The following is a 23,249-nucleotide window of genomic DNA, read 5'->3' as shown; positions in this document are numbered from 1 at the left end:
TGCATGTACACGCTGTTATGAATTTGCATGAACACTCACATTGACTCACATCAGTGTTCACATGCACTCTGTTATAAACTCACATGAACTTACGTGAGCACTCGTATGAACTCTAACCAATCACCAATCAATGCAGTCATATGGTCGGTTGGGAATTACCAAGCTCAGAGTTAAGATGAAATGTACATTGACGAAGACAAAGGCTTGGTTGAATTCTGAGACTTCTTTAGTTCGTTCCATAAAATATGACTCAACCTCGGGGCATTTCACATGAGTGGCATCATCATGCTTGCGGTCCCTACACAGTCTGAATACCGGACTGCTTTACAATATAGATATTAGCACATACGCAGTTTTTGACAATGGATTGACAGAGACTTAACAGTGGACAGATAGGGAAACAGTAGCACTTCCTTGCGCAGTTGATGGGGTGACAGACCAATTTGGCCATAAATGATATATACAGTAATTAATGACTGTACTGTACAGGGTGAATGACACTGTACAATGCGATAGTGATAAAAATTAACAATGGTAACAATTAGGTCTTTTATGGCTTGGCTACATTCATATTGGTCTTAAAAAATATTAGGACGATACCGTCATGAATTAGACACTATAATGTATCATTCAAATGAACTCTCAGTCACATAAACACACATGTGAACTGTCCTTAACAATCATGTGAACACCCACCTACTCACTCGCTGGTTCAAGTACAAAACATGATTCCTCTTTCCCTGTCTGGGCCTTGACATACTGAGTAATGCATGTGTCATCCATGTTTCATGATCCATGTGTCATCCATGCTTTATATACATGTGCCAACCATATTTCATGATCCATGTGTCATCCATGCTTTATATCCAAGCTGTATAATCCGCATGTCATCCATGTGGGATATCCATGTGTCATGCATGTTTTACCATGTGGGATATCCATGTGGGATATACATGTGTCATCCATGTGGGATATACATGTGTCATCCATGTGGGATATCCATGTGTCAACCATGTGGGATATCCATGTGGGATATCCAAGTGTCATCCATGTGGCATATCCATGTGTCGGCCATGTGGCATATCCATGTGTTGGCCATGTGGAATATCCATGTGTTGTCCATGTGGGATATCCATGTGTCACCCATGTTTTTTTTATTCATGTAGGATATCCATGTGTTGTCCATGTGGGATATCCAAGTGTCATCCATGTTTTATATCCATGTGCCATCCATGTTTTATGTCATCCATGTTAAACTGCAGCATGGTTCATCACCATACAACCATCACATAGCTTGTCATATTCACATTAGCACTTATAAGGAAAACATGATTTTTGAATCTTAATTACATATTTCATAGGTCAAATACAGGGTGCCACAGCTCATATGACTTTGTCTTTGACAAAAATTGAAGTGCATTGGCAGTGTCTAGTGTATAATCTTTGTATGTAAGTTAAGGAATTTTATGCTGACTCAATGAACTACTGGGTTGCATGTTCAGGCATTGTTACAGTGATGTGAACATCATTGAAGTGACTCACTTAACATGCCTCACTCAAACACTGGTATTTTATGAGTCTGGCTTCACATCTTGGATGGGACGCAACCCAAAAGAAAACTACAATCTCAACTTTGCTGGGAGTATTTAATCCCTGATACAACGTTACATTTGACCACTTACTATGAATCAGCATGATCATAGCTTTCAGTACTGAGTGCTGTGCCCATTTACGCTTGTCACACCAGATCTGGACTGCCAGTTGTCAGACTCACATTTTTGTGGAAGCCGAGGTGGTGGAGTGGGTCAGGTCACTGACTTTGTGAGGTGATTGCTGTCAGGTGCCATATGACACCTCTTTCTTGCAAAGAAAATGGATCTTTTGGACATCATATGAAAATATTTCATTATGTTATGTTATGTTATGTTATGTTATGTTATGTTATGTTATGTTATGTTATGTTATGTTATGTTATGTTATGTTATGTTATGTTATTATTTCATATAATGAATGTGATTTTTTCACAGTGGTTAATATAATTGAAAATAAATTCTGTAAAATCAATTTTCGTTTGTGAGATCATAAAAATATATATTTTATTATTGAAGAAATGTTTGTGAACTAAATAGGCACATCTTCCCACCATGCTAGTAAGCATTTCATTTTTAGTGAAAGCTTGGGTTTTTTTTAGAGGAAGTAAAGAAACTTGTGCACATTAACATCTGCAGACATGTTGACTTGTTGAAGGAGGTCACTTGAAGGAGGGATAAGTATTTCATTTATTGCATCGCTAGTGAGACATGTCTGGGGGTAATTGGAGGAATGTGTAGGAAGCATTTTGCTAAGAGCAACTTGATGATGACTGACGTTAAGTGAGGTGATGGAGCCAGCCATTGTCAGAGACCATGGTTTAATTATAAGCACCTATTCATTATGTTCTCTACTGTAACCTTTCTGCAATCAGTTCTCACTAGAGATTGAGACATAGCATATATCTGTCATGTCACTTTCTGTTACCAGTAGGTACCAGATGCCAAGACATAGTATCTATCTATTCTGTACTTTCTGTAACCAGTTCTCACCAGAGATTGAGACATAGTATAATCTATTATGTACTTTCTGTAACCTTTCTGAAACCAGTGCTCTCCAGAAACCAAGACATAATATCTATGTATTATGTACTGTCTCTAACCAGATTTCACTAGAGGTCGAGACGTAGCATCTATTATGTACTGTCTCTAACCAGTTCTCACTAGAGATAGAGACTTAGCATCTATTATGTACTGTCTCTAACCAGTTCTCATTAGAGATCGAGACATTGCATCTATTATGTACTTTCTGTAACCAGTTCTCACTAGAGATCGAGACATAGCATCTATTATGTACTTTCTGTAACCAATACTCACCAGAAACCAAGACAGTATCTGTCTATTATGTACTTTCTGTAACCAATACTCTCCAGAAACCAAGACAGTGTCTATTATGTACTTTCTGTAACCAATACTCACCAGAAACCAAGACAGTATCTGTCTATTATGTACTTTCTGTAACCAATACTCTCCAGAAACCAAGACAGTATCTGTCTATTATGACTACTTTCTGTAACCAATACTCACCAGAAACCAAGACAGTATCTGTCTATTATGTACTTTCTGTAACCAATACTCTCCAGAAACCAAGACAGTATCTGTCCATTATGTATTTTCTGTAACCAATACTCTCCAGAAACGAAGACAGTATCTGTCCATTATGTACTTTCTGTAACCAATACTCTCCAGAAACCAAGACAGTATCTGTCTATTATGTACTTTCTGTAACCAATACTCTCCAGAAACCAAGACAGTATCTGTCCATTATGTATTTTCTGTAACCAATACTCTCCAGAAACCAAGACAGTATCTGTCCATTATGTATTTTCTGTAACCAATACTCTCCAGAAACCAAGACAGTATCTGTCTATTATGTACTTTCTGTAACCAATACTCTCCAGAAACCAAGACAGTATCTGTCTATTATGTACTTTCTGTAACCAATACTCACCAGAAACCAAGACAGTATCTGTCTATTATGTACTTTCTGTAACCAATACTCTCCAGAAACCAAGACAGTATCTGTCTATTATGTACTTTCTGTAACCAATACTCTCCAGAAACCAAGACAGTATCTGTCTATTATGTATTTTCTGTAACCAATACTCACCAGAAACCAAGACAGTATCTGTCCATTATGTACTTTCTGTAACCAATACTCTCCAGAAACCAAGACAGTATCTGTCCATTATGTATTTTCTGTAACCAATACTCTCCAGAAACCAAGACAGTATCTGTCTATTATGTACTTTCTGTAACCAATACTCTCCAGAAACCAAGACAGTATCTGTCTATTATGTACTTTCTGTAACCAATACTCACCAGAAACCAAGACAGTATCTGTCTATTATGTACTTTCTGTAACCAATACTCTCCAGAAACCAAGACAGTATCTGTCTATTATGTACTTTCTGTAACCAATACTCTCCAGAAACCAAGACAGTATCTGTCCATTATGTACTTTCTGTAACCAATACTCTCCAGAAACCAAGACAGTATCTGTCCATTATGTATTTTCTGTAACCAATACTCTCCAGAAACCAAGACAGTATCTGTCTATTATGTACTTTCTGTAACCAATACTCTCCGGAAACCAAGACAGTATCTGTCCATTATGTATTTTCTGTAACCAATACTCTCCAGAAACCAAGACAGTATCTGTCTATTATGTACTTTCTGTAACCAATACTCTCCAGAAACCAAGACAGTATCTGTCCATTATGTATTTTCTGTAACCAATACTCTCCAGAAACCAAGACAGTATCTGTCCATTATGTATTTTCTGTAACCTTCATGTAACAAATACCAGCGACCAAGACAGTATCTATCCATCATGTACACTTCTGTAACCTGTCTGTGAGTTGTATTTGTGATATATAAACCCGTTTAAAAGGAGCCCCAGTGTGATGGGAGTTTCAGAACTTTGGGAAAGCGAGACCTGCTTATTGTAGTTAAGGAACTATGGCACAGACTATTCTCTTCCTTGATATCAACCTGTCAGCCTCAATGTATGTTAACAAGCACATATATATGCATGTATACATAGTCTCAAAGATAGTATGTAGTCCAGCCTTATGTCAGACTCAGTTGCATCAGGCATTAAACCAGCGTGTGATGAGACCTACTAGACTGCCATGTTTAGGCCATAAATTAATGCCCCTTTTACACACATGCTCAGTGTATACTCAGCAACATGAATAGAAGCAGAATTAGAGAATAAAAAAATAAGAAATTTGTTCTCCATGAATATTTCATGTTTTCTTGATGGTTCATATTGTTTGAACAACTGGCAAAAAAATTGGTGTAAAACACAACTAGAAATATCATTTGAAAATAGGAATTGGTGTTATATTGTCATAAAATATAAAAAATCTTTCACTTTTCATAAAACAGTTAACAGATATGTTATAATTGCATTCAGAACAGTCGAGAGTTCAAGGAATAAATTAGACAGTAGATTTTAATATTTTTGGAATACAGTTTTCAAACTGGAGGTGCCTTTCTTTTCTGCAGACAGAGTGTTCAGAGGACAGGATGCTTGTAAACCTTCACCAACTCTTTCATTGACTGTGTCAGTCCCAGAGGCTTGTTGTGATATTTGCAGCGTCTTACAAGTACTGATGAATATGTGCCCGCGAAGTTCCAAGATAGAATAGGCCTTCAGCAACCCAGTGCTTGGCATAAAAGGCGACTAATGGGATCGGGTAGTCAGGCTCGCTGACTTGGTGACACATGTCATTGGTTCCCAGTTGTGTAGATTGATGCTCATGCTGTTGATCATTGGATTGTCTGGTCCAGATTTGATTATTTGCAGACCACCATCAGATGTCTGGAATATTGCTGGGTGAAGTATAAAACCAAACTCGCTCACCCATTAATGAATATTGTGTGGCTGCACTTTGTTCAAGGAGCTGGTTCTGACAGTGCTTAAGAGAACTGAAATAGAATGTCAGTGCAAAAGAATACACACTCTTGACTATCACAAATTGCTGGTAAGCAATTGCAGATATTTTATATTAAATACAATAACAAGTCAGAAGTTGATGAATTATTCAATATATTCTGTAAAGCAATTACAAAATACATTCTTTGACATGTTAGGATCATGTTGACAGCGTTAATGTATTGTGAGAACGACCAGTGACCACAATTCTGTCAAATTAAATAAATGAGAATGTTGATTACTATCCTCTATGGCCTGGATCTGTACCATTTACATATTTTATTTTGATAACTTCAATAAAAAACAATCCTTTATAAAAAAAAAATATCGCAAAGAATTCGATTCTAGTGATCATGAATAACTGATTAAATTCAGAAAGATATCTTTCCATTTAATAAATAATTACTGAACAGCTAAAGAAACGCAACCCTGTTTTTTGTCAAGTTTTTGAATAGAAGACAAACATGATCGCTTACTTTTATGAGATTTCATTTTTTCAAAAATTGTGTTTCTTTTGCTGTTCAGGATATGTGAGTGATTCATGGCAGCACGTATAGATGTCAATAACTGAAACAACGCAGATGTATCCTGATGTTACCAATCTACAACTTACAACCGTTGATAAAACAAATTCCACAGTTGTGTCTGGGTTAATTAAAAATCCATATTTGCTCTAATTGCGAGTCAGTCAGGATAGTGCTACTGCCCCTGGGAAATATATTTATATATTATATGTTTCCATTTTGTCAAATTTCATTTCGAGGCAGGAGTAGACACAATATGATAGTGACTGCTGTGAACAATGTGGACCAAAGTATATAAGTATAGAAGGATAAACTTGCGTAATTTGATTCGGATTTGTTGACACCAAGACTGATCACAACCAAAAACTGAGCGAAAGGACGAGGGGGTTATCTACAAAGCATACCATTTTGATACTGAATTTAAGGGTCCAGTTGGGGGTCAACTTACCTACAAGATCAGCGCATCTATTGTAATATACAGTAGGTGTTTTATGGACTCAGTGTTTTCTTTCATATTTACGAGACACACTGTGACGTTGCTGAAATCATATATGAAATATCCCAGTTGCAGTTTTTTGCTCTAATCTTAATTAGCATTAGACAGCAAACACAATGGCATGGAAATAAAATCACAACCACAATGAACACTAAGTTTTAAGTCTTCTTGGGTTCCTCAGATTATAGATGCAGGGATTCAGTGCCACGTGCAACCAGGACAGGTAGATACCGATCGTGTGGACCCATCTCCCTGCTACGGTCATGGCAGGATCAGCGACAGTCATGACCAAATATGGCATGTAGGTCAACATGAAACAACCAAGAATTAATACAATCATCTGCAACAACCTCACTTCCTGTGAAGAGAATGTGGCAGTTGCTGACGTCTGCATCTTGGACTTGACATCTGGCTCTTCCTTGAAGTTAGCTACCTTCTGCTTTGATTTTTTATATGCATAAAAGATTGAAACGTAACTCCAGAATAGAATTGGAACAGATGTCACCAGAATAGTTCCACACATGAACAAGATGAAGTTGCCGTTTCGGATAATGGCACAGTATTTCTTGTCCAAGTCATAACCAAACTGTCCCCATATTTCAAACAGTGGGAGGATAAGAAGCAAGGAATAAAATGTCCAGCTGAAAGTTATGATAACTGCATTGTGTAGATGGTTGTCATAGATTGTTGTGTATGTCATTGGGTGGACGACCTTCACGTACCTGTTCAGGGTCAGAAGGATGAGGGCGTTTATCTCAGCACAGACATTGGTGTACATGAGATAGGCAAAGACCTTACAAAATGTGTGTCCATATATCCAGCCATTAAAAAAGGAGTTGACAGCGAGGATGGGCAGGAGGATGGTGGAACTGAGGAGGTTGTTGATGCAGAGATTGAGAAGGTAAAGGTTACAGGTCACCTGTTTCTTCTGCTTCTGGGTCAGTTTGTAGATGGTGAAACTGTTTCCGATCGCCCCACTAACAGCAATAGTGAGAGAGCAGACAGAATGTGTCACTCGTAGACCAGTTGACAGTGTGTCTTGTGTCATGGTTGAGTTCAAGGTGCTCTCCATCTTGCTTCTGTAAGGGCATTAAAAGAAGGGTTCTAAAAACTTCATATAACTGTAAAATTTGTAATTGCTGGGGTCAAATTCACAGTGGTGACCATCTTGGCCTAGATTTTCTAAGCTCTCTCAGCACGAAGATAGCTGTAAGTGTCATACATTAATTAACATTAACTTACGACTATGTTAGTGCTCAAAGAGCTTTGAAAATCTAGACCCTTGTTTCTGGAAGGGAATCAAAGTAAAGGTGAGGCTCTATAAGTAATATGTTCAGATCGTTATATTTCAGTTTGTTTCTGGAAGGTGAGGTTGGAGTTCGCTCAAGTAACCATCCCTTGATTTAAGATGAAATATGATGAAAGTTTAATTGCAATTACTTTGTCAACAAAACAGTCTAAAATGACTGCACCAACACATTATATGTTGTATCTTTTCAAGATGGAAAAAAATTAAATATTAAAATTTCCAGACATATTTTTTCACAAATACAAATAAGAACATTGAAACAGTGCAGTAATGCTATAATACATGTTGGTTTCAGTGTGCACATAATACAAATTGTCTCACCTGTGCGACAGTCGAAGTCAGTAGATGTTTCTTAAACTGAATGTCTTGCTGCTATTAAGTTTCATCACAAATGCTTTCACTGACATCAACGAGACTCTTTCACGTGCTTGTACTCGCTCTTTGTTTTAATTGTCCCAGGAATATATTTCTGCTTCAGGGTCTCTTATCTTAATCTTTCCTTGATGCAGACGTCTTGACCCGAAGCAACTTTGTCTTTGAAGACTTCTTGAGAACCATTTGCATGATGAAGATGAATCAGATTTCTTGATGGGTCATGGTTCTTTTATGTTGTTTTATCTGGATGTGTTTGACCTAAAAATGTATGCTGTGCTGGAGAATTCCTTTTGTATGACCGTATTCTTCAGAAGACTAAAACTGAACAAGAACCTCGCTAGTCAGGATTTGTTGGAGACTTGAATATCTATCTCAGACCTTGTCTTGTGAGGAATATCTCCACTTCTTGTTACAGATTGCTACTATAATAACACATAACTCTGAGAAGTTTGTACTCAAAGATGTACCCAACTGGGCCATGATGTAATATAAGGATCAAAACCAAGACTTGAGTCAATCTTGACACCAGTTTTGCTGTCCAGTGTTCATTAGTTGACTTTGAGCGGTTAAAGGACCACATTCAGGACAGCTTTATGAAAGATTCATGCTTGTACTCTCTTTCTCCACAGCTGCCATTTTGCTGTATGTATTGGGAGCTCGGAGGGATAAGCAAACAAGGTTGCTTGTTTGTGTTGTGTCCATTAATTTGGTATTGACCAGTCTGAATTATTGACCTGCTGCTTATCAGACATGAAAGATATGAGCCATGTTTAAACATCTAGATTGGCTATCAATACATCAACTTGTCATAATTAACCCAACCTGTATGAGCCTCAGCAGTGTCGACTAACCTGGTCAAAATAGTGTCATAAACTGGGTTGCATTAGTTGATTATTTGAAGCAAGCGACAAATCACAAGAATTTTACAAAGAAAAAGTCACTGTAACCATAAAAGTTTTTGTGCTGTCTTTACTGAGGAAAAGACAAAATGAAAGCTCAATGTCTGTTTGTATTTTGCTTACATCACTCATCGAAGCATGACATTGGATGGAAAAAAGGAATGAAACCATACAAATTCTCTTTCCTACCTGCTGGTTTCTGTTGCTTTTTTTTGTTGGTAAGAAGTGCAGAACCAGAAGCATTTTGAAATGATTGTCAACCTATGATCATTATGTACTGAGGGGCATTACAATGGCACAATGATTCAGTAAAATCACAACTCGTCCAGATTGCCCTGGGAGCATTATCATTCTGATTTCACCACAGAATTGCTCAGAAATTGCAGATGAAGCTTTAAGCAGTACTCTAACTCACTCACCCACTCACCCACTCACTCACTCACTCATTCAGTCGGTAAGTCAGTCAGTCAATCACAAACTTACAGTCAAAACAACAAACATTTTCAAAGCACTGTTCTACCTCTATTATTATTTATATACAAAGGGAGATAACTTTACATATGATTTGATATTTTCAGAATAGATGGGTGAAACCAGGCTTCATGCTGTATGCATGTAGTCTGTGTCTGTACAAGTTCCACACACCAACTTGTATCTTTTTGTATCTTATGTCAGCATATCCTCTCTCTATTTCAGTTCCGCATGCCAACTTGTATGTTTTGCTGAACCCAGTGCGGCTCACCGTGGACTTTCTCACACTGCTGTGGACAAACTACTTCATGCTCAGCCTTTCACAGAATCTGGTAAGTGAATACCATTCCATACCATACCATAATACCATACCATATGTATCTATCACTCAATACCATTTCTTTTAGTTGTGTTAAATAATGAATTAAATATTTACAATTTATTCACAATCACTTTTAGTAGGTTCTTGTAGCATTTATTTAGCAATGTCTTTTTTGAAACTCACATCTGTTCTGGTTAGGTTGATATAACTGCAGTGTTGCAAAACATGTGAGAAGCATGTACTCTGTCTCTAACCTAGTGCTCTGTTTAAAGGAACTGGATAATCAAACGTCTGCTCGGAAGGAACATGTGGATATCAAGGTGGAGGCTGTCATGCCCAGGGTGAGTGCATTTGTTTCAGCCTGGTAGTCATAATTATGCTCTGTCAGTGAGTTGTAATTTGTAAGATAAAGCTCGGGAAAAGCTGTGTTAACAAAACAAATTTGAAATAATGATGTCATCATGTGTCTTGGTTCTGTTGTGTATGTGTCAGTCCAACTGTTCACACTGCTACCAACAGGTAAATACTTGCTGTTGTATTGACTAGGGGTAACTCCTTACTGTAGTTCTCAAAATGTCTGGATGGAACTCTGTGATACACCCATCAGTGATGTGACTGAAAGCACTTTGTGTATAGATTCTATCCCGTGTATATCCCAGTCATGACAAATTTTGATGTCTGTGAAAATATTAGAGCTAATTCACAATGCTAGATCAATTAAGGTGTCACATTACAACATGGCATGTACCTTCATGTCAAGCATATTGTCCATAGGAAACTTAGTGTGTGTGTGCAATAAGAGAAGTTTTCTTTGGAGCAAAGGTAAGTCTGGGCCAGAATAGAATGCAGTGTTACTGTTCCTCCTTAAACTGACCTCATCAAGGTGATGTGGCACATTCTCTTGCAGGTCATCATCCCAAATGAGTTCCGAGGTGAAGGTCAATCAGAGCGCCCTGAGTACCTCCAACTCCAGATGTCAAAGATATGTGCCACTAATACCCGTGTTGAGTTGAAGGCAGAGAGATCTGACCTGGCTAAGATTCTGGACATATATGAGAAGGAGCAGCTCCTTCGATCTGAAGGGTTCCCTCGGAACGATTCCACAACTACCATCCCACCTCATTTCCGTGCCCACGCTGATAGCAAAGACAATCAGTACTTTGATAAGAGTGTGAAACAGAAGCTGTCTGAATTCACAAGCCATGAGTTCCTCACTGGACCTGCTCCAGGCCATGAGTTGTCTACCAACACTCTAAAACGGGATGCAGGATGTGATATGTGGTGTGTCCTTATAGATCAGGTGTGGCTTGAGTTTCTCATGTCCCTCAGTTCCAAGAGTCGGCCACAACCTTTTGTTGAAGCATTCCCTCTGGCTCTGTGGATATGTCAACCACGCAGCCTTGAGAAATCCAACTGTGCCAAAGACTCCTTTAAAGATTTCAAATCCAGCAATCCTGGTCACAAAGGTGTGAATGAGGTAAAGTCATATGAAGTAGATCGAGATAAACGTCCTCAGAGGCTTCTTCTGAAACAATACTACAGCTGTGATTCAGATGATGAAGGTCATGCAAAAGGTGACGAAGGGGAGACAACCAAGGATGAATCTATCTGTGATAATGACAAAGAGAAACCAGCAGTGAATGCCAATAACTTAAAAGAAGATGTGCAATATTTGGACTGCCATGTTTTGGCATCTGTCGGAGGCAAACTACGAATTCAGCTGAATCATCTTCAGTACGTTCTCCTTATGCGACTCAATGAGTCTTTTTCCAAATTCCAAACCCAGATGAACTCTGACTTGTCAAGTCTGGGATCGAAGGACTCTATGAGCTTGTGTGTGCCCCTGGTGTTGCCCCAGATCGAGTTTGCTGCTGTGTGTCCATGTCTGATCAACCAGCGCTGTTTCCCAGACGACTTCTCCAGCCCGGTCTCCCCACTGGACAAACTGTCTCATCTCACCATGCCGGCCAGTAAAGAGTTGGCTAATACAGACTATCCTCGCATTGAGTTTACAGGTACTTGTCTATGCTTCTATGACAAGATCAGGGTGGGGTCCCTCTTTGACCTGTAGCATATGCATTATTTAGACACATGACGAATCGGGGTAGAATTTATCTCCAGCAACCCTTGCTTGCCATAAAAGGCGACTATACTTCTTGTAAGATGCGACTAACGGGACCAGGTCGTCAGGATCATTGACTTGGTTGACACATGTCATCTGTTCACAGCTGCGAAGATTGATGCTCATGGCTGTCAATCACTGTATTGTTTGGTCCAGACTCAGATATTTACAGACCACCGCCATATAGCTGGAATATTGCTGAGTGTTGTGTAAAACTAAATTCATGACTCACACATTATGTAATATACCGAACAGCAAAGGAAACTCTGTTTTTTTGTGATTTCTTTTTTTTTTTCGAAATTGCACTTCTTTTGCCATTCAGTATAACTGAGCTGAGCTTAAAGAAGTGGATCTGGGATATGTCAGATATATTCAACTGAATAGTTATGTAAATTTCAATTTTTGTTTGTTTTGGATTTATGATGAGTAAAAAGAGTGAAAAGACCTGAAAGACCTATTTTTTGAGGAACTGTTTTTCACACAAGCAGGAGATCAAAATATTAAAATAAACAAAATATATAATTTTGTCAATTAAATACATTTTCGGTTTTCATTTATTTTCGATTTAATTCATATTTAATGACATGTTTGGACTGGAACTATTGCAAGTTACAAACGTAATTTTAACAAAATTGTCTATACGAAAGCTGAAACTGATATATAGGCCATTGCGATTTTAAGTATTAAGTTGACTACTAATTTTATGGTCAGTGTACTAATTTTGATTCTTGAAACTACTATTTGCAAGACTCCTTTGGCTTTCTAGAAGTTGGGTAGACAAAGGATTAAGACTATTTTATGGATGTACAACTTCCTTATTTTCATCACTTGCTTCATAACAACATTAAAATCTATGTTGAAACGTCGCCTATACAAAAAAAAGAAGTTGTATATCCATAAAATAGTCCTCATCCTTCCTGCTATTTTCCAAACGTTGGGTTGGCATCTCTCTCATATAATACTGCTGAAGCTCTGTATTTGGCCTGTCAGTATGTTTTGACGTTCCAGAGTCTGACATGAACCTGCCAAGTGACGTCCCGAGCAGTCCCAATATGATGATCACCAAGTCTATGAGTGACTCTACCATCCAGTCCCACTCCAACGGTATGCTCAGCCACTCTGAAAGTACCTCCGACTTCGAGAGGAAGTCTTCCTCTGGCAACCCCCAACCCCCACCTCTGCAGCGGACAGCCATCTCCGCCCTCACCATCTCCGGCACCAACAATGACGACGAAGACTCCACTGTCTCCTCTCGCTCATACGGCGTGGATTCCGGTATCAGCATGGACAGCCGCCGCAGCGCTGGAGTGCGGTACACAAAGCCACCGCCACAGATGAAGAAGGCGCTTTCTTCGGTTTCATCTGCTTTTTCGAGTTTCACAGACAAACTGAAGCTGAAGACGGACGACGACATGTTGTCAGTGTCAGATGACCTTGAAACAATGTCGATAAAAACAGACATGTCATCTGATGATGAGTTCGAGCATCTGACATTTGAGGACTCAGAGGTGCCGGCATTTTGTCACGATCCCCCATCAGATACGGCGTCCACGACTGACACCTACAGCGACATGGCAGATGACTCCTCCAGTGTCTACGCAGAAAGCTCATCAACACGAGGAAAAGAGATCGTGAGTACATTGTCATTATTCAGTGGCAGCGACAAGTAGATGGATTTTAGTGTCACTAGAAACTATGTGCAGAGCCACTACTTTTTTGCAGTATGTAATCCAGGAATTTTCCTTAGGATCTTCAGATCTTCTCCTTTGTTATTTTCATCTGCAAATACCCCAAGTCTTGAATCTTTGTAGGGACTCTGGACTTCCTTTGAATTCGGGATATGTCACTGCCTTTCCGACCAAACTTTGTTAAATTTTTGTTAATGTTTACAAACAGATATCGATAGTACTGTTTAAACTGGACACAACAGAGGTGTTGATCACCAGCAGTGAGAAGGGGATGACCATAGCAGCACAGGTGTCCAAACTTCTCACCTGCCAACCAGGCAATATCAGCGCTGAGGACTTCCACACCAAGTTCTCTAGTCAGAAAGGTGGGTATCAATTAGAGCTGTCTCGCTGCCTGTAGCTCACCTTATCCATTGGTGGCCATAGCTCATTCATGGCCTTATTCTTGGGAGCTCACATCAACTAATGGTAGCAAATTATAAGTAGAAGCTCGCTATTTCTTTACAGTTACGAATCAACCCTGTATTACTGGTCATATAGGCATGATTCAACTATATCCTTATTGGTCAAATATACTTGGAGAGGCCAGCTTTATTTCTTGTTTTACAGATCCCCTGCTGTGTTTTTTCCAGAATAAGACAAAAATTAAATTCATTTTCCCTGCTCAAAAAATGAAATCCTAATGTTAATGTAATATCTTTGAAATACTCTTGAAATCATCGTGACACCTGAACTCACTCAATGTGCTATTAATTGATAGAGGCAATACCAAAAGTCATTTTGCTTTGACAGGTGACTTCTAACTTACTTTTCCTCTTTAGGTTTTCTATGATATGAAATCCTGACCAGAAGCTGACCATAACACTTTACTGTCCATGGCTGACCAATGTCTTACTTAATCTTCCAAGCTAATGCTTGTTTCACACTCACTTATCACATTGAAAAGGTACCTCGGCTCTTACTTGTCATATTTCAGCTTGACTCTGTCAGTACTTAGTTCAACTTTTGGAGCCCAATTCAGGGGTGGCTGGTTGTCACCTTTTGTGATTTTGATTCAGCTGTGTTTCCCTTAAGCATGGAATGTTCCTTGGTTTGTTTCTTGCTTCATACTGTAGCTCTTTTTGACTCCCAGTTGTAGCTTTCCTTGATTTATCATGCAACTTTCCTTGATTCTTTCTTTGACGTTTTCCATGGTTTGTACAGAAAGCTTTTTAGAAAATCTGAATATATGATGTTGAGATAACTGGCAAGAAGTTCTTCACTGCAGGATTCTTTCAAGACAACACCCTGTCACCAAGTCATCCGAAGACGTTCCCATACACCGTGCAGTATCGCACCGACACAACAACAATTCCAAACTCTGCCCTCCTCACTGTGAGGAGCCATGACTCAAGCCTCAGTTTCAAAATGTCCAGTCTGATGTCACTGTCAGAGTTCATCGAGGAGGAGAAAATGTCGGAGCCGATACCAATGGTGGTGGACGTCCACAACCTCCTCCTTATCCTCGAGGTAGGTGCAAAGTCTGTGATAGAATAGTCTGTAGAAACTCATGACCCTTGATCAGTGGATTGTCTGGTCCATACTTGATTATTTACTGACTACCACAATATAGCTGGAATATTGTTGAGTCCAGTCTCAAAGAAACCTAACTTTATCACCAAGTTAAGTTTCAGGGGTGTGGACATATGTAAAGTTGTGATGCATGAAATATGAAACTTATGGAAAAAGTGTCATTTTGTCCAGAGTATTCTTCAGTAGTTGTATCTTTTTGTTATTGTTTAAATCTTATTGTTAATTATGTTTCAGTAAAATATGTTCATGACTGTTTCACTTGTCCCTCTGGATCTTCACAACTATATGTAAAGAACATAAATAAGATGTTTAAGAAGTTTTGCAGCACTGGGACTGTTGAGTCTTTCTGAGAACATCCTTAAGTCCAATTCTTCCAAGTGGCAATAGATATCAAGCAAACAGCTGTTTATTCACATCCTTAATCTTTCATTATTTGTTACCATATGAGGTGAATTTCTGATACTCTTGTCACGTTTTTACCAGAGAAAACCAGTTTGTTGTGGCTGGCAAACAAAAGCACTATTCTTATCTCCTCTGGTCCACAGCTCAGGTTAAATTTTGCCAGGCAAAATCACTTTATTGTGTTATATTAATAAAACTCGACTCGTGAAGGTCCCAGGGTAGAATAGGCCTTCAGCAACCCATGCTTGCCATAAAAGGTGACTCAGCTTGTCGTAAGAGACGACTAACGGGATCGGGTGGTCAGACTCGCTGACTTGGTTGACACATGTCATCGGTTCCCAATTGCGCAGATCGATGCTCATGTTGTTGATCACTGGATTGTCTGGTCCAGACTCGATTATTTACAGACCGCCGCCATATAGCTGGAATATTACTGGGTGCGGCGTAAAACTAAACCACTCACTCACTCACTCACTCACTTAATAAAACTCTGTTCTCATCTACTTAGGCATCCAAAGCTCAGTTACGACTTGTAGTTATACAGCCAGATGTGGGGAGAGATCAACAGGTCCCGCTAGATCTTCACTAGCCACTGACTATCAGGCTAGTGTGTATCTATCCCTGTTGTATGTGTGTCATGTGTTGTGTGTGTTCTCTTCCAGGAGGACCGGCCATCCAGCAATCCTGTGTCACCTGGTGCCATGCCCATCGACCTGCAGATCCACAAGCTGACCATCAGGAGGGGTTCAGATGGAGTCTTCCACTTGTCAGGTGACTGGCGCCATTATTTCAGGATTTCAGTAATGATTCTTGAGCATATTATTGAGCATGGTTCTAGCAGTCGGTACAATGTGTGGAGCACATTTCTGTTGTCCCCAACTTGAAATACTACTGAAGTGACTGGCGTCATTATTTTGAGGTTATTGGGGTTCCAGTAATGATGCTTGGTTCGTGTGATTGAGCAAAGTTGTGGCAATATTCCCCCAGTATCACAATGTAAGTAAGAAAGACTTCTCTTCTTGAACCCCATGTTGGAATCAAACACTTGACTCAGGCATGTTGATTGAATGCTGTAAATCCTAGCTCCCCTTAATGTGCACGTGGCCGTCAGGTAGTCTATAATTAAAGTATTTGCTTGTCACTCTGAAGATAGAGGTTTGACTTCCTCATGAGGACAATGTGTGAAGCCCTTTTCTGGTGTCCCCCAATTTGATAGTGTCTAAATATTGCTAATGGCAGCATAAAACCGCCCTCAGTGAAGGTAGGTGGGACTGATAAAGTTATAGCCATAAATTTGTGTGCATGTGTGTCTACTTCTCTAGACATGTCCGATTATTAGTTATACTGACAATACAATGACTCCAAGTGATATTTTTATCGTCTTAATTCCTAGTGGTAGACAGGTTAACATCAATTACAGCTAGTGATGGTATGACAGGAGTCATCTGCTGACGTAAGAACTGATGATGTTAGTGTATCTGTTGGCATGCTAGTATGGTGTTAATATGGACATGAGGATTAATGCTCAGTGTAACAATCATCCCGTGAAAATTTAGGTTCGAATTTGTTGTCACCGAATCCATGACTAATGGAATTAAGTGGTCAGACTCAGACTTGCCATGCTTGTCGTAGTGTGACATTGTCCTAGATTGATGCTTATGTCAGTCACTGGATTGTCTGGCCCAGACTTGATAATTTCCAAACTGCTGAAGTGGACAGAAGATACGTGTTTGTTTCGCCTTTTAAGTAAACTCAATCCTAGATATTCTCCTTGTTGACACCCAGTATGGCCCAGTAATGTCAACATGTATCTCATAATGCACTATCCTCATCTTTTAGTAAATTGCTGTTGTCTATATTCTCCAAAGTTACATGTGTTTTTTGAAAGATTCATGTCAAGAGTGATGATTCCTGATATGCATCAAATAATTTAGGAATAAGTCCTGTCAAATGTGCTGTAAAACCTCACTGATGACAAGGTTTTAAAAGATTATGTCCGAACATGTTTCAGGAGGGTCAATAGAGTCAGCTCCCCTTGGAATGCAGTCACTTCAACCCATCGCAGCACTCAAGGGAGGCAACTCTCCATCTCACACATCAGATACATCACCAGGGAAGGAATCTGAGGAAACGTCTACACCAGTCCTACATCTGGAACAGTTCCGACAGGTTCAGATGGACAACATGGAGCTCCGTCGTCAGATCCAGGAGTACCAAGCACTGCAGAAGACAACAGAAAAACATCTCACCCAATTGAGAGCAGGGATGGAGTTAGTAGAAAAACTTACTAGTGAAAATGAAACATTAAAACAGAAATTATCTGAATATGATCTCAGCAAGGAAGATGAGTCATCGAATAGGTATGAGATGGAGAATTTGCAGTTACAACAGAAGGTGGCTCGTCTAGAAGAAGAGATTGTCAACATGACAACAGAGCGGGACTCGTTGTTTGCCACTCTCAAACTGCTACAGGATGATCTCATGGCCTCTGAAAAACGACATCGAAGCCACACAACAGCATCATAGTTTTGTGTATCTTGTATGAAAGACGAGTAGATGATAGTTGAATTTGTGACAGTCTGTGCCGCACTTGGATTACTCTGTGTTTGATTATGTTCATGTTGGTAGTATGCAGTAAGTTAGGACATGGCGATATTGTGTGAAGTTTGAGATGAGGCTTTATATATGATATAGGATTGTGAAGAAGGAGTGCAGGGAAATCTTGCAGAATTAACTTATCAGTCACAGCGGAATTTCTTATTAAGACCTTCGTCAATGAATTTGTCTAAGATTGCAGACTAAGTGCTGTTGTCAAGCAAAATGGGATAAATCAATTAAAATTGTATTTTTTAAATTCTTTATTTTTCTTAAGTTATGAGGAATCAGGAAATTATAAATTTAATCTTGCACTATCATTTGCTGCAGACTTTAGACCAAATATTTAAATCTGAGCATTTCTTGATTTGCCCCAATCTTCTAATATTTACACTAGTGTATGATATTGATCCTTATGTATTATGACACATACTGTGCTGTACAACTGTATCATGGTGGCTTTTCATCACCAAAAATGCAGTCCTGTATCATATAAGCTGTGTATCACGATGCATAAAATATTGTATCATATCTGTAGCTACATATCATGATTCATAACATATATGACATAACATATATGATTAAAGCAGGCGAGTGTCCAAGTGAAAGTTTACTCAGAATCTACTTATCTGAGTTGATACTGATCACCTGTATATCTAAACTCAGACATGGCCTCTAAACAGTTCTGAGTATAACGAAGTCAGGATAATTGTTGGTTTTCATGTTGCTTTTTCAAATTTCCTTTGATAGACATTGTTTCATCATTGTACCTGTTCCTGAAAGAAGCTAGTTAGAGATTGTTGATTGACATCACTGACATCTGTCTTGTTAATTAGTGAAGGTGAAGGCCAGTAGCACGGGTTAAGAAACTAACCAGCTCTTTGTGATTTTGTTCTTGATACGGAGTGAATGGGTTTTGATATTGATTTAACAGAGGTTAAACACAGGTATTTTTGTAATTATGCCACTTGTATTTTAGTATTGATAGAACAGCGTGTGTAACCGGTATGAAACTATCCTACAAATACCTACTTCCAGGTTGCTGAAGTGCTCCACTCAACTTTAGCATTTCTTATGAGTTTTGAGTAGTGGGTGGGGACAAATGATCAGATTGTGCACTTTGACCAAAATGTTAGGGCATTATGAATATTCTCTTATCATTTTGATTATTAAATTTGCTGTCCATTTTTGAAAGGGTCTGATAGAATCTTGTCATGTTCATCCTGAAAACCAAAGTATTGTTGCTTGGGAGTTACTTTTATTCTGTGTGTGTGAAAAATTGGATACAGTTTGAAGGGAGTGGTTTGTGTTGGATGCTGATAGGACGATGTCTGTGATGAATTGTAGAACATCAGAATATGGAGTGATGAGGTTCACGCAGTGCGTGACATCATCAAGGTGAAGCTGAAAGGACTGATAAGTGGCAGTGTCGTTGATGGAAAACATTATTAATCATTAACAATATGCATAATGTGTTCATTTACTTGGATAGTACAGAAAGTTAGGCTTCTATTCATGGGATGCTTCAGTAAACTTCAAGGTTGTGTTTTGTTAGTCATTCAAACATATGTATGTCATCATCACTAGTATTGTGAAATATAATTTTGAGTTTCTATTCTTGATTTTTATTGATAACTGATCAATATTCAGTTTCATAACTGATCAATGTTCGGTTGTTAATATCAATGATTATCAGTAACTATGATTATCAATATCTATGATCTGCATTGATAACAAGTCCTAATATCATCACATCAAAGACGCCGATTTGTCTGCCATCAGTGAACAATTTCTTGAGATCAACAGACATATTTTTGTCACTTTACAGCAAATAGCTTTCCGCATTCATTGTTTGATAGCTTTACAGAACAGTTGATTCTGTAGATCTAAACATACAATATCGGCATTGAGACAATAAGACATCTTGTCAGAAAGATGACGATGTTAACTGTCAAATAATAACTTACAGGTTATCAAATCCCTCAACAGTTTGTTTTAAACTGTCATGAGGCAGGCCTCGTTAGCGTAGCTGATACATTCAATATAGGGTCTGTATTTGGGTTGAACTATGTAAGTTAGCTGCATAGGGATTGTGAACATGATGCTTAGTTGAATGAGATAGCTCTCTATTGTTTCAAACATTGAAAACTATTGTGAATTGAATGGCCAGTCTTTTTAAAAATACAACAAGAAGACATTTACACAGTACTTATTTACATGTCATAATTTTTTTTATCCAATGGTTTGAATTAGAATAGATTTGGTCTGGTGGCAATAAGTTGTTTTTTGTTTTAGGGTGAAGTATAGAATTATATGTTTAAGTCTTCTAGTCCTACTATCCTTTAGCCTTGTAGTGTGTATTATGTTTATCATTCTGTCGGAAGATGTTCTGCCTGTGGTGTCATCATTTACTGTGATGTCATTGATTGTAATGTCATCATTTACTGTGATGTCATTGATTGTAATGTCATCATTTACTGTGATGTCATTCATTGTAATGTCATCATTTACTGTGATGTCATTGATTGGAATGTCATCAATCACTGTGATGTCATGATTGAGATATCAGTCATCATTGTGATATCTACATTCACTGTGATGTCATCATTCATTGTGTTGTCATCATTCATTGTCAGATGACATTATTTTTACAGTGATGTCATGTCATTGTCAAATGTTACCTTTGTTACGTGTACCAGCTTGTGAATAGTAATGAGTGGAGCAGTTCAACCTTGTGATAAAGACACCAGTAGACTGCTCACATCACATATACCCTGAGACATGGATTTTACACTTCACAGCTATGCAAGTCTCTGTAGAATACGTAGGCAGCCAGGCAATGGAACATCTTCTGGTATAATGGAAATCCTTCAGGACTGCAGAGTTGAAAATGCTGACATTGTATTACAAGAATTTGTTCAGAAAATTGAGCAACATTTCTCACTAATGGTGACATCTTTGTTTTCATATTCTTGGTCTGGTGGTACAGCTACACGTGCCAACATCCTAGGAATGGTTTTAAGCTGGTTTCTCGGCACCAAACCACTGTTCCTGGGTTTTAGAAATGTGTGATATGTCAAAAATCTGCTTTAAATTTAAAGTAGATATTGTAGGTAAATAATCTCAGTTATAACAGTAATATTCTGTTTGAGAAGCACAAAGCTTCATGGACAATGTATGGTCAAAGATTTGCATTATATACTGAGGAAAACAAATAAGGGAACATCACTTCATCACAGCATCCCCCTGTGTGTTCTCATTCACTGTGAGATACAAGGCTTTTGAGGAAACCTTGAACAAGGAACACTTGTACTTTCGTGTGTTCCCTTTTTTTTTTCCTTCAGTTTATTTCCACATCCAGAGGATCTGTGTGCACTCTGTTCGGGAAAACCAAACCTATTATGAGGAGCAGGAATTGTCAGTCACATTACCATTTCATCCTTCCGGGTACCCATTTACAGCCAGGTGACTAAAAGAACAACATCACTTACTAGCAGAAAGTTGAATGCAAATGAGTGTTTTTCATATGTATCTGTGTAGAGGATTACTCAATTTCTAAACAAGTTTTGAAGGCCTTTTCCAGTCCTGCTGCGCTTGTGCTTCTTCCCAATGTAGTTGTGTTCACATTGTGTTACCTCCCTTTGTTTACAACTGTCAGTATTGCGTAGCTGCTCAGATCCTCATGCTCAGATTCAAATCCCAGTGCCATGCCTCTTTTTTGTTGAAGTTTAAAGTATGATTTATATTTTTACTATTGGTAAAACTTTCACTTATATAATGCATGTGACATAATGAACTCTACTTCATGAGATGGCAGTCAGGGTTTAGCTCCATGTGTGTTACAGCTGTGTATTTATGTGTTCTATCTTATGAATATCTTCGTTGTTAGCCAAGGTAGTGTCTTCATTACTGTTAGTCGAGGTAGTGTCACGTTATTGTTAGTCAAGGTAGTGTCTTTGTTATTGTCAGTCGAGGTAGTTAGGGCAGTATCAGTGAAGTGTGTCGATGTGTATGAAATACTTGTATACCACATTTATAGAAATAAGTACCGCAGTACATTATTGAGTGAGTACAGAAGAGATACACGTTGTGTAGTACACTGAATTAGGTCAAATATTTAAATTTAGGAACTATTTTGTTGTCTGGTTAATGCAAGTACTGGCTGTTATGTAAAACATGCAAAAACTGTTAAGTAGGTGAGTTGCTTCTTCCAACAATATCACAGTGCTGGACTCCAGAAATGGATTTCACACATTGTACCCATGTGGAATCAAACCCAGGCCTTTTGTGTGACAAGTGAACGCTTAAACCGTTAGGCTACCCCACCGCCCCTTATACCACACGATGGTTATTCTGTTTCCAGTATATGTCTGCCATGACACACTATAAAAAATAGGTAATCCTTTACTTCTTTTGAGTAGTATACATCATGACGTGTAGGTCACCAAGTATGTTCACACATTAGCACTAAACAAGTGAAATACACCATGAGGTGATGTAGTGTTATAGCAGATTGTTATTCAGTCTCTTCACATGTGATCGTGTAGGAAATCTAACAAGTAAACATCTGGGTTAGAAATGATCTTCAGTAACCCATGCTTGTCGTAGATTAGGCTCGCTGACTTGGTTGACACGTCATCATATCCCAGTTTTGTAGATGGATGCTCATCCTGTTGATCACAGGATTGTCCATTCCAGACTTGAATATTTATAAACCCCTGCCATAAAGGTGGAAAAACCAAAGGTCACTGTGTTCTGTAGTCTGATTGGTTGTAAAATGTGATCGAATGGTATTTGATTCTCGGAAACTGCAAGACACATGGAAACATTGCAAACAATTGTTTCGCTGAGTCATCAACAGTGGTGACATCATTCAAATCATATTGTGACGTAAAGTTAGAACGACGTCGCATGAAACTGAACTCACTCACTCACTTCAGTT

The 23,249-nt window shown here is 38.6% G+C and overlaps 2 protein-coding genes across 2 annotated transcripts in view; one reads left to right on the top strand and one right to left on the bottom strand.

Moving 5' to 3' along the window:
• The window catches only part of LOC137262205 (bridge-like lipid transfer protein family member 3B), a 117,436-nt gene extending 99,136 nt beyond the window's left edge, over positions 1 to 18,300 (top strand). The window contains exons 11-18 of the mRNA XM_067800000.1: positions 9,832 to 9,938; positions 10,201 to 10,269; positions 10,836 to 11,943; positions 13,059 to 13,681; positions 13,947 to 14,103; positions 15,006 to 15,247; positions 16,375 to 16,483; positions 17,724 to 18,300. Coding sequence (XP_067656101.1) covers positions 9,832 to 9,938; positions 10,201 to 10,269; positions 10,836 to 11,943; positions 13,059 to 13,681; positions 13,947 to 14,103; positions 15,006 to 15,247; positions 16,375 to 16,483; positions 17,724 to 18,238 — 2,930 coding nt within the window. The 3' untranslated portion in view covers positions 18,239 to 18,300. The remainder of the gene's footprint in view (positions 1 to 9,831; positions 9,939 to 10,200; positions 10,270 to 10,835; positions 11,944 to 13,058; positions 13,682 to 13,946; positions 14,104 to 15,005; positions 15,248 to 16,374; positions 16,484 to 17,723) is intronic.
• The window catches only part of LOC137262209 (large ribosomal subunit protein uL11-like), a 394,062-nt gene that overhangs the window by 60,832 nt on the left and 309,981 nt on the right, over positions 1 to 23,249 (bottom strand). The gene's annotated exons all lie outside the window — the stretch shown is intronic.

The sequence above is a fragment of the Haliotis asinina genome, chromosome 14 (genome assembly GCF_037392515.1).
Source record: "Haliotis asinina isolate JCU_RB_2024 chromosome 14, JCU_Hal_asi_v2, whole genome shotgun sequence".
Lineage (NCBI taxonomy): Eukaryota > Metazoa > Mollusca > Gastropoda > Lepetellida > Haliotidae > Haliotis > Haliotis asinina.
The sequence above is the reverse complement of the archived record's forward strand: the minus strand, read 5'-3'. Positions and strand labels throughout refer to the sequence as shown.